We start from the raw sequence: 14069 nt of genomic DNA, 5'->3' as shown, positions 1-14069 counted from the left end.
AGATTTTATTTTATTTTTTTTAAAAAAATAGACGCAGTTTATTTTTCTAAAATAGATTTTGATGTTTCGAAGTAAAAGTACAACAAAATGAAAATATGTGCATTTTGAAAGTTTTTAGGTTCCTCTTTATTATACAAGTGCTCCCTTCCTTTGTTTCAAAATACTTGTCTTTGTTATTAATTTTTTTTTTCTTAAAATACTTATTATTTTTTTATTCTTAATAATAATTATTCTTAAAAAATACAAATATCTTACAATTATAACATATAAATATTTAATAAAGGATAAAATAATCAAACACTCTTTTTAATTAAAATTTTTTAAAAGAACATATAAATAAAAAACACAATAAGTATTTTAAAATGAAAGAATAATTTGATTGAATATTAAAATTGGATCGTCTCCAAGAGAATATATCTTGTTGCAAATGGGATATCCTCTTCTCATGGTTCAAGAGGGCTCTTATCTCAAGATTTTAATACATTATGACATTTTCCACATTAAATTCTTTCATTTAAGTTGAGTCTTTTTACTCCCAAAATCTCAACCATGAGTCTTTGTAAGGCTTAGCTATTTAAAATTGAATCGAAAAAAAGTTATTAATTTATAGACAATGGGTTATTAGTTCTTAACGGTTTAAGATTTTTTTAACACGTTAATTGATAACTTGATAGTAACTTAATATTTTATATTTATTACCATTCAGTATATAAAATCCTTCACTTAGAGGTTTAGTTTTCATATTTTTATTTCTTGTTGTTTCAAACTCTTGATTATTATACAATTTTTTGCATTTGCTTTTGAGTAAGAAATTATTTATCAATTCATGTGCATGGTTAATTTGATTTGTCACCTTGTTTCTAAGTGATTTTCAATCATTTTTTTTGCATCAAATCTAATGGTTAAATCGATAACTGAACCGATAATGAGTAATAACCTATAAACCAATATCTTAATGGTTCTATAATGATTTGACATATCTATAAATTGATAACCGATAAGTCAAACTTATAAACTTCAAAATCGAATTGAACCGATCAATACACAGCTCTAACTCTACCGTGGGAATTATTAAGCAATGCAATGCAATTTACTACATTACATCATTAAACTTCAAAATTTAAATTTTACTTACTATAGACTAAATTACTACAAGTTATTGATTTTATTCACTTTTATTTGTCATATTTAAATTTTGGTACACAAATTTAAAAAAATAATGTTTGACATAATTATTTTACCATACTATTCTTATTAATTGATATTTCGTATTAGATTTTTTTAATATGTTAAAAGTGATAAATAAAAAAAAAATATTTTTAAAATATTAGATAGACAAAAATGAATCGTGTTAATTAAATGTTAGTCTCAAATATGAACACACAAGTAAACGAAATAACGAAATTGCTTAAGTAGGAAGTGTAAAGTGATTAAGTCAAATCTCCTTGATCGTAACTACTAACTCCTTCACAATTCCAACAATACAACAACACAACAATAACAACCCAGTGAAATCCTACATCGTGGGTCTGGGAAGGGTAGAGTGTACGCAGACCTGACTCCTACCAATGTAGGACGGCTGTTTCCGAAAGACCCTCGGCTCAATAAAAGCATAGAAAAAGGTCAGACAAGAATATTAGAGTAAATAAGTAGACGACGAAAACGGTCCAAACAATAGTATAATCAAAGCACAAAAAAATAGTAGATATTATTATTGGATAATAACATAAATACCATAAATAACATACATCCGAGTACAAGAAATCATAGTGCGTTAATACGCCTACGGATAAGGGGGAATAATGCCACTATGTACTAGCCTTCTACCCTGATGTGTGTCCTCCACACCCTCCTATCTAAGGTCATGTCCTCGGTAAGTCGTAAATGCGCCATGTCCTGTCTGATCACCTCTCCCCAATATTTCTTCGGCCTACCCCTACCTCTTCTGAAACCATTCATGGCCAGCCTCTCACATCTCCGCACTGGTGCCTCTGGGACTCTCCTCTTCACATGCCCAAACCATCTCAGTCGCGTTTCACGCATCTTGTCTTCCACCGGGGCCACTCCTACCTTGTCTCGAATAGCCTCATTTCTAATTCTGTCGCTCCTGGTATGCCCACACATCCATCTCAACATTCTCATCTCGGCAACCTTCATATTTTGTACGTGGGAGACCTTAACTGACCAACACTCCACCCCATATAACATAACTGGTCTAACGACCACTTTGTCCCAATTCCAACAATGACTACTAAAAATGCCTATTTTTTTCTAAGAAAAGGCAAAAAGTTGCAATAATTTATCTGAATTTTATGTGAGAATCAAACTTAATATTTTCATTCCAAATCTTTTTTAAAAAACAATTATATAAAATCTTTATCCTAAATCTATGATAAATTGGATTTTAACGTATGAGGTGCACCCTTTGGGCCCCATAATGTATCGTGTCGAAATAAGAGGAAAAGTTAGATTAACAGCTTTTTCCAATTATTCCCTCTGCATTTGTCTATTTGCTTTTAATTTTCTTTTTGTACGTTACTAAAAATATAAATAAAGAAAATAGTAAAAGAAGCTAAATCTATGTAGGATAACAAGAAGACCAGAACTGAAATGGACTAATTTTCTCCTCTAATTCATCATCCAACTTATTTATTTATATGTTTTCGCATGTCAATTTATTTGAAAAAAAATATACCACTAGTAATACGGGATTTTGAAAAATATAAAAATATCTAAATTAATTTATACTATCTATTATTTTGTTGATTCTCCTTTTAACCGGAGAAAATCAACCTAGTACTATAGATTTTGAATAGTTTTTAATAGGGATATGTATTAAATCCTTATTCATTATCCAAAAATATTACTCCCTCCGTTCTTTTTATTTATCATAATTTTTTTATAAAGTTACACAATATAAATTTTGATTAAATCTCAAAAATATATTTTTTTATTATATTAATAACAGTTATAATTTATAATATATTTAATTTTAAAATTAACTTTCGAAAAATAAAACGTGTGAATTATTTTAGAACGGATGAATGAAGCAGGGTAGTCCGTGTTTTGTGCGTGTGGCAGAGTGGGTATTGGGTGTGGGGTGCGGAAGAAACAAAAGATGTAAAAATAAAAAGACATTTCGGGAAGAGCAGCAGCACACAGAGAGAGAAGAGGAGAAGAGAAGAGAAGGCCGAAATATAATAGTATAATGGAGAATGGAGGAGGCGAAGATCAACAATTAGAGCAACCACCACAGCCGCAGCGACGGTTGAAGCCGATCCCACCGAATCCACCGCCAACAGATCGGCCGGCTCGTATTTACGCTGACGGCATCTACGATCTCTTCCACTTCGGCCATGCTCGCGCCCTCGAACAAGCTAAGAAACTGTATGTTTCTCTTCTATTCATCCGGCGTAATACTCTATATGATTTTTATTTATTAATTGATTTATATTTTTCGTGTTTCATGCTTTTTTATATGGTTTTGAGATGCTGGATTTATGAGTGGCCTGGAAAGAAAATGTTTTTTGTTTTTTGAAAATTTGTGAGAGGGATTCGATCAGAAAGCTGGTTGATTTCTTCTCATCTAGGTAAGCCTCGGTTAGAAGAGAAGATAAAGGTATCTAGTGTATTAGACCGGAGAAGAAGAAAAATAAATAGGTGTTTGACTAAGTTGTTTTTCAATTATTTATTTTTTTGGAATATTATTAGTTGTATGATTGTAGAGCCATGAAGAATGTGTGAAATTGAGCATGCTTTTTACTTGGACTGAATTATTCATTGCCTAAATGTAGATTGCCGAACGCTCAGCTTCTTGTTGGATGCTGCAATGATGAAATCACCCACAAATACAAGGGAAAAACTGTTATGAATGAAAAGGAGCGCTATGAATCTTTGCGCCACTGCAGGTTTTTTAACATTTTTTCAGTCAGATCTTAATGAAATGATCATTCTTCTTTGGTAATACTAAAATGATCAAGTATCTCTAATTGCTGAGGTGAGATTGATTCAGTGTCTGATGTCTTCCGAAGACATTCACAAAGATATGAACTTATATCTTCATGTAGATGTTTCTTATATTGAGGGTAACTTTGATTTTAAAAATGATTGAAGTATTTTCTTTTGTTTAATCTTTTCTCTAGATATTTTGTATAAAAAAATTGGTTGTTATTGTGAGAAATAAGAGACACAAGGATGAGAGTAATATAGCATGTGTGAAGACCATTGCCTTTTGTTTTGATAAGATAGTGGATTTCATAGAAGGCATCAAGAAGATGCAAAATTTAGAACATAGAAAAGTAGAAGACATTGTTAGCTCTATTAACAAAGGCTAATCTAAAGTTAAGGAGCTGACAAAGTCCAAAAAAACTTTAGGGAAATTGACAGGGGAGAAATTGCTCCAGCTACAAAGACTTGTTAAAACTCTAGCCAGATACTTGTTAAAACAATAGATACTTTGAGGTAGGCTTCAGCGCCAATGTTGATGAATTAAAGGGCTAGCCATCTAAAACAAATCACCTTTCGGCGTAACTTGGTTTTCCAGATTAGCTTCCATGGCCAATTAACTATCATATCATTTTGAGCACATAATGAGTACTATTGAACAGTATGTTGCCTGGGTGAGGACTATCATTTTATACAATCTATAATTTAAAAGGGCATATTTACCCATGCAGGAGACTACTATTACATTACACTGGCCATGGCTTTTTAAACTTAATTATCCTCTTCAAGTTGGTGCATACATGTTACATTTACCAAGGTTGTGACACATGTAACCAGTTTGAGGATCAATGTGGAGTTTCATGAATGATGCAAGATGATCATTTGACTTCATAAACTTTGTGGATAATGCTTCTTGGGAGTATCTTCCTTTGACAAAAAACAATAACTATTATATACTTGGTCCCGTCATGAAATTTTAGATGTGATGCAACATGAAATACATAGTGATTATCATGAACATGGGTGATAAGATTAGCTCATGAAAATATGACCCCACGTTTGAGCTGGTCATATTCTCATGGCGGGTTTATTTGGCATGATCCAAGTCAACCCATCTAAAAGTTGAGTTAGATTGACGCTAAACATACAACCATTATCAACTCATAAGAAAATTTATCAAAGTATTTAAGAAAGGAACTTTTTTGGTTTGAATTGTTAGATATATAAAAATTATTTGGTAATTAAATAATATGCTCTACAGAACAATTATAAGACCAATAATATTATATGGTAGTGAATATCCGGTCATACAAAATAAGATAAGATTAAAAAAGGATTTGTTTGCCAAAAGGTGTGTGGATTGAGGATAAAAGGAGATTACATCTCTTGAGATGGTTTGGTCATGTCCATCATCTACCTACAAATGCATGTAACGGAAGGTATGAAACTATGTCGAGTGAAGGTGTTAAAAATAGATGAAGTACCTAAAACTAAAATCACATAGATGAAAATTGTGTCGAAAGACCTACAATTACTTGAGATAGAAGATAATGGAAGAAAAACATTCATATAGGTGAGATCTAATAGTGGATAGAGCTACTTGGTACCTGTTATTGGTGGGAGGTGAATGGTATCCCGTGGAATTAATCGAGGTGCGCGAAAGTTGGCTCGAACACCACAATCATAAAAAAATAGGTGAGATCTAATTGGGGTTGTACAAGATCAAGTCCAAGCTTATCACTAAATTACCGGAAGCTAGTTGATGATTATTAGATGACAAGGGCATTCACAAAGGGTAGACAGATCATTGATGTTGCTCTTTTAGCTAATAATTATTGTGTGGCCTTGGACACATTGGGATAGTCAAAATCCCTCTTAAAGTATCCTACTTTGTTTGGTTAGCAGTGAAAAAGGCATGCTTAACACGTGAGAACTTACAAAAGGAAGAGGTTTGTAGGTTTTCTCAAGGTGGTTTCTTTGTGGACATGGAGTTGAAAATAATGCTCACTTGTTCTTACATTGCAAAATAACTACAAATTGAGTTTATTTGAAAAGTAATCTAGATTTTCAATTTTTTTGCGCCTTAGATCCTCTTTTCCTCTTTGTTCTTCTTTCCGATGGATCTTCCATTATGTTCTTAGTTGTGGTGAGTAATTTATTCTTTGTCTTGAGAAAGAACTTTCAATATCCAAGATGTTAGGGAAGACAACCATGGGAAATGGTTTTCATCACAGAACATAGCAGGAAGGTTTAGAAGTAGACTTAGTATTGATGTGGTTAAATTGAGATGGATTTGTGATGCTATGATTCAGGCACCTTTGGGGAAAGGGAACCTTTGTAGATGGTGGGGGAGGAAAATTGAAGCGTACACATACAAAGTGTTTTCAAAGTTTCAACATGAAGGAGAGATTTTTAAGGATTGCAACATGGCTAGGGAACAAAAGGGGAGGCCAATATCATCCCAGAGAATGTTTACAATTGGGTTGGGACTACATTGCAAACGAAATCATTTGATTTTCGTGGAAACACATCGATTCAAGATTAAATTTGGCTAGTTTGAACTCGTATAAATTTGGCTAGTTTCAACATTAGCCCTAATACAGTGGTTATCCAGAGGTGGTTTATTAAAAGGTGTAAAATATGGGATAGTTACCAATATATACCATTCAACCATATAGTTTACTAACATATGGCCGAAGTATACACTGCATATACACATGGTTGTATACGATGTGTATAAGTTTGTATATGTATGTATAGATATGCATATTATATGTATAGGTATATATAGATATGTATATTATATATATGTGTGTATAATACTAGTATAAAGTATACATTACCCAGTGTAATCCACAAGTAAGGTCTTGGGAGAGTAGTGTGTATTCAGACGCACCCCTACGTTGGAAGGTAAAGAGATTTTTTCCGATAGACCCTCGACTCGAGAAAAAAAATAACAATAGAGTTCAAAATATAGTCAGTTTTGAAAGTGCCATCTTTGAATCACAATCTATTCCTCTTATTTTCCCTTGAAACAAGAAGCGACCAGAAGCAGGGCAGGTGACTGGTTCTGAAATGGCTGTAATCTATCTCTCAAATGATGGTCTCTGGTTTTGGGCTCCAGGATAAACATCAGGGAAGAGGAACGTGCATGCATTATAGTTTTCGGATTACCCCTCCAAGCGTGGTCCATGATCACGTTCGAACCATTGGCGACCATTGTGAAGGCTTCATTGCCATTGATTCAAACAAAAAATGCAGAAATCATTTACTTTGGGCTAGGTTGTGCATTAAATGCCCTATCTTAGACCTATTTCGTAGAATGGAATGAACGGTGGGTGAATGGAGCCATAAGATAATGATTCTTTCCAATATTCATAATTGCTTGAAGCCGACTAGCCAGGAAAAATCTGGCAAAGCTACTTTACGTATGGCAAAGGAGCAGGTGGGAGTGATAGAAGCTCCAGGACTTTCGAGTCAACAAAGACAAAACATATATACCTTTTTTTCCTGGTAGAACCACTCTATTGTCGACTTTTAATATATGTGATTGGCCCAATCCTAGATCATTTTCTGTAAGTGGAGGGGCATGTGCCAGATTAAAATTTTTATAAGGGAAATTTTACTATCTAAGCGAACATAGCTACTATATCTACAATACATAACTATAGTTTTAAAATATTATCAAATTTAGCGATATTACCAATTAAATAGCAAATTCGCTGATTATTCTCTTTTCCCTTTTCCTTTTTATAGGCTTAAAACATTCCATGTATCTATTAGTGAACTCTCTCACTAAATCACATTTCTTAATTTGCTCCCATCACATTGCACACAATTTTTCTCCTACTTCCTCTCTCGCGATTTTGCTCATATTCTCTCTCATGATTCTGCTTCTTCCTCAATTTGCAGTGTTGTGATTTTCAAATTAGGCAAGTTTTTTTGCATAAATATGCCGGGTAGGTCTTACTTGTAGCTTCTTCTACTGAAAAATCACATTTAAGCCCTTAATTTCAAAATTTTTAGGGTTTATCTCAAGCTTTTTTTGTTGTTTATAAATGGCGGAAAATGATAAATTACAAAGAGGCTTACTCTAGGTATATTATCCAACCAACCTTCTTATCAAAACCGCCCATCCTTTGATTTCTGCATTTTCACTTAAGAAGATGACAATGTCGACAATGTAGGGATTACTGATGTTTTTGAAGTTGAGAGACGGTCTAAGTTTCACAATGACCCAATTAAAATTTGAGAATTGAGTGAATAACTACAGTCAAAATCAAATAAGGAGATGGCCATTACACCAAATACGTGTATCAATAATTGGAAAAGAAAAAGGTTGCTCGTGATACATTTATTGAAAAGGTAAAAGAAGATATTTTATGTTTTGGTAGTTAATAATATAAGGTAAGCTTTGAAAAGTAACACGCTTGGTACTACTTCTCTACCAACTACATATAGGTGCTAAATTCAGATCCCCTGATGTTTGGAGTGGAGTCATTGAGAATAGACTTGCATCTTGTCAGAGGCAATACCTCTCTATGGCGAAAGACTCACATTAATCGACAGTGTGTTGGATAGCATTCCCACATACCAAATGTCTTTCATCCCACTGCCTTCCAAAGCAGTCAAGCAGCTTGACAAGATTAGGATAACCTTTCTCTGAAAAGAGAGAAGCAAGAAGCCAAGAACCACAAATTTCATTTTGTCAGATGGGAAAAAACCACAGTGCCTAAGCAGCTTGGAGGTCTAGGCAGTAGGAATCTAACATATACAATAAATGTATGCTTATGAAATGGTTGTGGAGGTATTGCAAGGAGGAGAACCCTTTGTGGGAGAGGCTGCAAAGGCAATAAATAGTTCTCAAAGCCCTTGGTGCACCAATCTTTCCAGAAGACCTCATGGTATGGGATTCTGGAAGAACATCAGAAAGCTATGGTCTGAATTTTCCCTAAGTTCTTCCTTTAAATGGGGAATGGGAAGTGTACCTACATTAAATTCTGGGAAAACAAATGGTTAGGGGGGTCTACCCTAAAGAATGACTTTCCAAGCTTGTATCAGATAGCTCAAGAACAGAACTGCATCTCTCAGAATTGACAAAATAACTGCTGGCAAATACTGTTCAGGAGGAATATTCAAGACTGGGAACTGCCTCACCTTATGGAGTTATGGCCTAAATTTGGAAGAACACTCTTGTCAAGCCAGGAGTGTTCCCTTTTCAGTGAAGGAAGGCTACGCTCACATATGCTATCCTCCAATGAGATGATTGACAGATGGCTCTGGGAATATATCTGGAAAATAAAGCTTCCCTCAAAATCATATGTTTCAGCTGGATAGCTTTACATGAAGCATGCCTTACACAGGATAATCTCTACAGAAGGAAAATTCAGACAGTCGATATATGCTTCATATGCCTTTAACAATTTAGAATCCAATAGACATCTTTTGCTAGACTGCCCAATCATCACAGATATTTGGGGCATGTTTTTCTCTATTTTTGGTCTCAAATGAGTTATGCCACAAAGCATAAAAGAGGCCTATGAATGCTGGTCTAAATGGAAAGTTGATAAGTCCATCCGGACTCTGGCAGATGATTCCTGCCTGTATCATTTGGTGTGTCTGGACAGAAAGAATCATAGACGTTTTGATGGGATTTCAACTCCTACTTATATTCTTGAGGCTAAATGTCTTTTATAGTTCTATAGTTGGCAGAATCTTTCCCTCTAAATTGTCCTATTAATTTTTTGAACTTCATCAGCTCTGTAGCATTAGCTTAGTTTTTTGTAGCCTATGGCTTTACAACCTTTTGAGCTTCTGATCAATGTGAAATGACTTGGTAGAAGAAATGGTGAGAAAGACAAAGACAGAAAGGAACTCAAAATATTTTGAAGACAAAAGCAGTTCCATTTAGAAGATCAAGATGAATCGTCTTTCTTTGTTCTATTTTTGGTGTAAAGAAGAATTTTTGGATTCTGTATGAGACCTGATAGATTTAATAGGTAGCTTGCAAGTGACTGTCACATCAGGTTTCTTCTCTTTTCCTCTTTTTGAGTTTTACACACAGTTATCAGCACTAGCCAGGTGCTGATTACGTTACCCTTCCTTTTTAAAAACAAATGTCGCTGATGATGGTTCTAACACTGTAGCTTCTAATGGTTAATATTACCCTTTATCTTTAATTTTGTTATGGTGCATTTTCAAAATAGGTTAACTGTGTATGCATTGATGCAGATGGGTTGATGAAGTCATTCCAGATGCGCCTTGGGTTGTTACCCCGGAGTTCATTGATGAACATCGGATTGACTATGTGGCACATGACGCTCTTCCGTAAGGCTAAATGGCCCATAATTTTTTTTACTTCTGTTGATTTGCATAAGGTCCTTGTTTCCTTGGAACAATGATATTAGTCATCCGATTTTCATAATTTTACTGAAAGATGGATTAGCTTTACATAACTAATTTAAGGTCTTCCTCCTGTATGATTTGCGTTGTGTTATTTGTTTGTGTTGTCTTTCAATTTGGTTCATAGATCTTTTTTTCTTTTAATATTTTCTTCTTCTTGTCTCTACACTTCAGTTATGCGGATGCAAGTGGAGCTGGAAATGATGTTTACGAGTATGTAAGTCCAAAATGAACTTCAGTTTATCATACACGACTTTCTACCTTATTCTTTTGATGTTTCTTTTAAACAATTTAGTTTGTCTGTATAATGTTTATGTGTGCATAAACCAGGTGGTTTGCAGCTTGTTCATCTTTTTTAACATGCTGTATGAAAGTCATTCTTTATTTTCTCATTGTTGATCCTTTATTTTCACTCTTTAATGCGTGCTGAAGCCATGTATAATGTGAATATTTTTAAAACCTGTGTTATTAGGTTAAGTCCATTGGTAAGTTCTTGGAGACCAAGCGGACTGATGGAATATCTACTTCAGATTTAATAATGAGGATTGTAAAAGACTACAATGAATATGTGATGCGCAATTTGGACCGAGGATATTCAAGAACGGATCTTGGTCTTAGCTACGTGAAGGTATACTCTTTTAGTTTTTTAATTGGGTGATGTAATAATACCTTACCTTCCTCAGAAAAATAAGTGTTCTTTTTTGGCAAATGCAATGAAAGAAAAAAGTGTTTTAACTGGATGATGTAGACTTTCTGCTAGCATTAGCTTTACATCTTGTTTCATTATTTGTTTTGCCAGGTATTAACTTCATTATTGCCTCTTGCAGGAAAAAAGGCTGAGAGTGAACAGGGGTTTGAAAAAGTTGCATGAGAGAGTAAAGAAACAACAAGAGAAAGTGGAAGAGAAGGTATACTCTTCTTTATTTGACTGCTTTTCATTTCTCTATTTCAAATACAAGCTTGTCAGAAGAGTCTCCAATCTGCATAGAATATGTGGTTTATGAATATAGTTTGGCAATTATCTGGAAAAAGCAAGGGGAAAGGATATTAAGATCTATGTCCTCTATCTTTTGTGCAAATGGCATTTTTTTGTTAAGAAGGTATAACATATTTTATATAATCAAAAGAGTATCCCTCAGCACACAGACTCTGCTAAAACAATATAATTACAGGAACCCCAAAAAACATAAACCGATTCTTTAACTAGTTTCAATGACCCAATAATGTCAACTACAGAATGTACATCTTCTGCTAGGCCCTTTTTTGTTGAGTTGGCTACATCTTCGAAACCCCATGCATTCCTTTTCCTTACTATTGTCCAGCAGATGCATGTAGGAATAATTCTCCATCTTCTCAAGCCTTACAAAATTGCCAGGAGCATTCCAGCATGCTAACAACTCAGCAGTTTTCCTAGGCATTATCCATCTGAGCCCCTTCTTAATCAGGAAGAGCTGCCACAGAGTACTAGTAACTTTGCAATGGATAAATAGGTGGCTATTTCTTTCATTCATTATCCATCCTTTCATAATTCATACTCAGTAAGAGCTGCCAGAGTACTGGTAACTTTGCAATGGATAAATAGGTGGCTATTTGTTTAATTTTCTCTCCCACGTAGAAAACATTGTGCATATGGCGCTTTGAGCAATGAATGGGTAGCATGGGAAACAATAGGATGGTATATAAGGTAAGGTTGAATCAGAAGATACAATTGAATTGCCTCTCTACCCCACAAAAGTAGGGGTAAGGTCTGCATACACTCTACCTTCCTCAGACCCCACTTGTGGGACCATACTTAGTATATTGTTGTTGTTGTTGTTGGTTTAACACATCCTATAATGGAATATCAACATTATGCATCAGTGTTAGATGTTCTAATCTTTTATCATTGCTGTGCAACTGTCATTTTCTTGTAGGTTCTCGTATTATTAGATCCTTTATATATTAAGCTGACAGCATTTCATAAGGTCAAGTTTGCACCCTAGGAGATGAAGCATTCATATTATTTCATGCATAGGAACTTGGATACAAATACAATAGCCATCCACATTTTCATAGTAGCTATACTAGCCTGGATCAATGTTTGTGCATTTAGTTGCTATTCCTTATGAGTAGGGTGATGTGTCCAACCACTTTTAGATGCTTCAGTAGATATCTTTGTTGACAGAATTGTTTGTTTTAGTAGGTGGATGGTTCTTTTTGTTTAATGCAACACTCTTGTGTAAATTCAAGTTTGACTTTGTTGGGTTCCACAGTGGCATGGTTTCATCTGTTGAGAGGCGTGGAGCTTTTTAATTAGTATAAGTAATTTTCTCAACCTGTAGTGAAGTGTCCATGAGTTTTGCGGTTTGCTTCCCCTTTATGATGTGGCTCGGTTGATAGTGTATATATATTCTTTTGAATAGGAATAGTATATGTATTTATTTCTATTATTGAGCTTGCATCCGATTATGGTTAATTAGAATGAACTGCCTTTAAGGACATAAGCGCATCCAAACCTTGCTCTTTTGTAGTACTTGTTGGAATTTATAATACATATATGCTCGATGCATATGTAGGTAAGGACGACTTAGAGTTGGACACGGAATTACTAATTCAAATTGAAATGTACAATGATTTGGGAAATTGAAACAGATGGAGTATTAGTTTTCGATTAATTATAGTTTATCACTCGTAGAATTTAGGTGGTGGAGATTGTGAAAGTTGCAATTATCTGAAGAGTGAGCTAAACTATGATAGAAGATGCTATTTTTCATCTGATATGCTAGGTTTCTGAGTAAAGAAAGCTCTTTCTTCTCCATTTCTTACTATATCTTTTGTAACTCTGTTACCAAAAATGGAGCAGTATGTAGCAGTTCCGATAGCTCTTTCGTATGTCAATGAAATGAATATAAGATGGATGGCTGCCATCATGGAAGAAGCATCTCTCTTTCAGTCTAAGCTATTTCTAGCCTTGTAGTACAAAACATGTTAAAAAGACTACTTGTTGCAGATTCAAACAGTAGCAAAGCATCGAAATATTTGGGTGGAGAATGCTGATAGATTGGTTGCTGGTTTCCTTGAGATGTTTGAAGAAGGTTGCCACAAAATGGTTAGATCTCTCTGCCGCTTTTTCCCTCCCTCCTTCCTCCCATGCTCTTCTCCTCTTGTTTCTATCCTTTGTTCAATCCCCTACAGTTTTCCAGGCTGAAAATTTTTAGCACCTCGCGCACACAAATCAGAGGTTTATATTTGCACTTCTGATCATGCATATTGGATTTCAACAGGGAACTGTCATAAGAGACCGAATTCAAGAGCAGATGAGGACCAAGAGTATAAAAGGGATTCTATATGACAAAGAAGAGGATGATGATGAATATGACTACTATTACGGAAGCAGTGACGATGATGAAGAATACTACGATGGTGAGGATGAAGAATAGGGTTTGTCACTTTGTCATGTTATGTGGTGAGTTTCACTGTGTAAAATGTAGTTTATGGATCAAGTTGGATGAAGATGTATTATGTCTAATGGTTGGATGCGCTGCAATATGCGTGTTTTCTTTTGGTAGAATGTAGTGGCAATTAGTCGTGTTGTAAACCGTGATCAAGCATAGTCTTGTACCATAACGCTGTCAAGCAGAGTGATCTGTCTAATATGAGATGAATAATCACATGTTCTTGAAAATGCAACTTTGTTTCCCCCTTTTCCTCTTTTGGCTATTGAATAGGTAGGACCGTGTAAG

General features: G+C 34.7%; 1 protein-coding gene across 1 annotated transcript; it reads left to right on the top strand.

Moving 5' to 3' along the window:
• The first annotated feature begins 3134 nt into the window (after positions 1-3134).
• LOC129872214 (choline-phosphate cytidylyltransferase 1-like) lies at positions 3135-14016 on the top strand. The gene is made up of 8 exons (XM_055947116.1): positions 3135-3387; positions 3795-3908; positions 10177-10272; positions 10522-10564; positions 10820-10975; positions 11175-11255; positions 13337-13435; positions 13611-14016. Exons 1-8 carry the CDS (start codon positions 3209-3211, stop codon positions 13764-13766), a joined length of 924 nt encoding a protein of 307 aa, XP_055803091.1. The 5' UTR covers positions 3135-3208; the 3' UTR covers positions 13767-14016.
• The last annotated feature ends 53 nt before the right edge of the window (positions 14017-14069 follow it).

This window comes from Solanum dulcamara, chromosome 11 (assembly GCF_947179165.1).
Source record: "Solanum dulcamara chromosome 11, daSolDulc1.2, whole genome shotgun sequence".
Lineage (NCBI taxonomy): Eukaryota > Viridiplantae > Streptophyta > Magnoliopsida > Solanales > Solanaceae > Solanum > Solanum dulcamara.
This window is presented reverse-complemented; position numbering and strand designations above follow the sequence as displayed.

Excerpts from the sequence above, each read along its gene's own strand:
- LOC129872214 (XM_055947116.1), top strand. The coding sequence starts at position 3,209 with ATGGAGAATGGAGGAGGCGAAGATCAACAATTAGAGCAACCACCACAG. Across the intron at positions 10,565-10,819 it reads GAAATGATGTTTACGAGTAT|GTTAAGTCCATTGGTAAGTT; the intron begins GTAAGTCCAAAA and ends CTGTGTTATTAG. Across the intron at positions 13,436-13,610 it reads AAGAAGGTTGCCACAAAATG|GGAACTGTCATAAGAGACCG; the intron begins GTTAGATCTCTC and ends GGATTTCAACAG.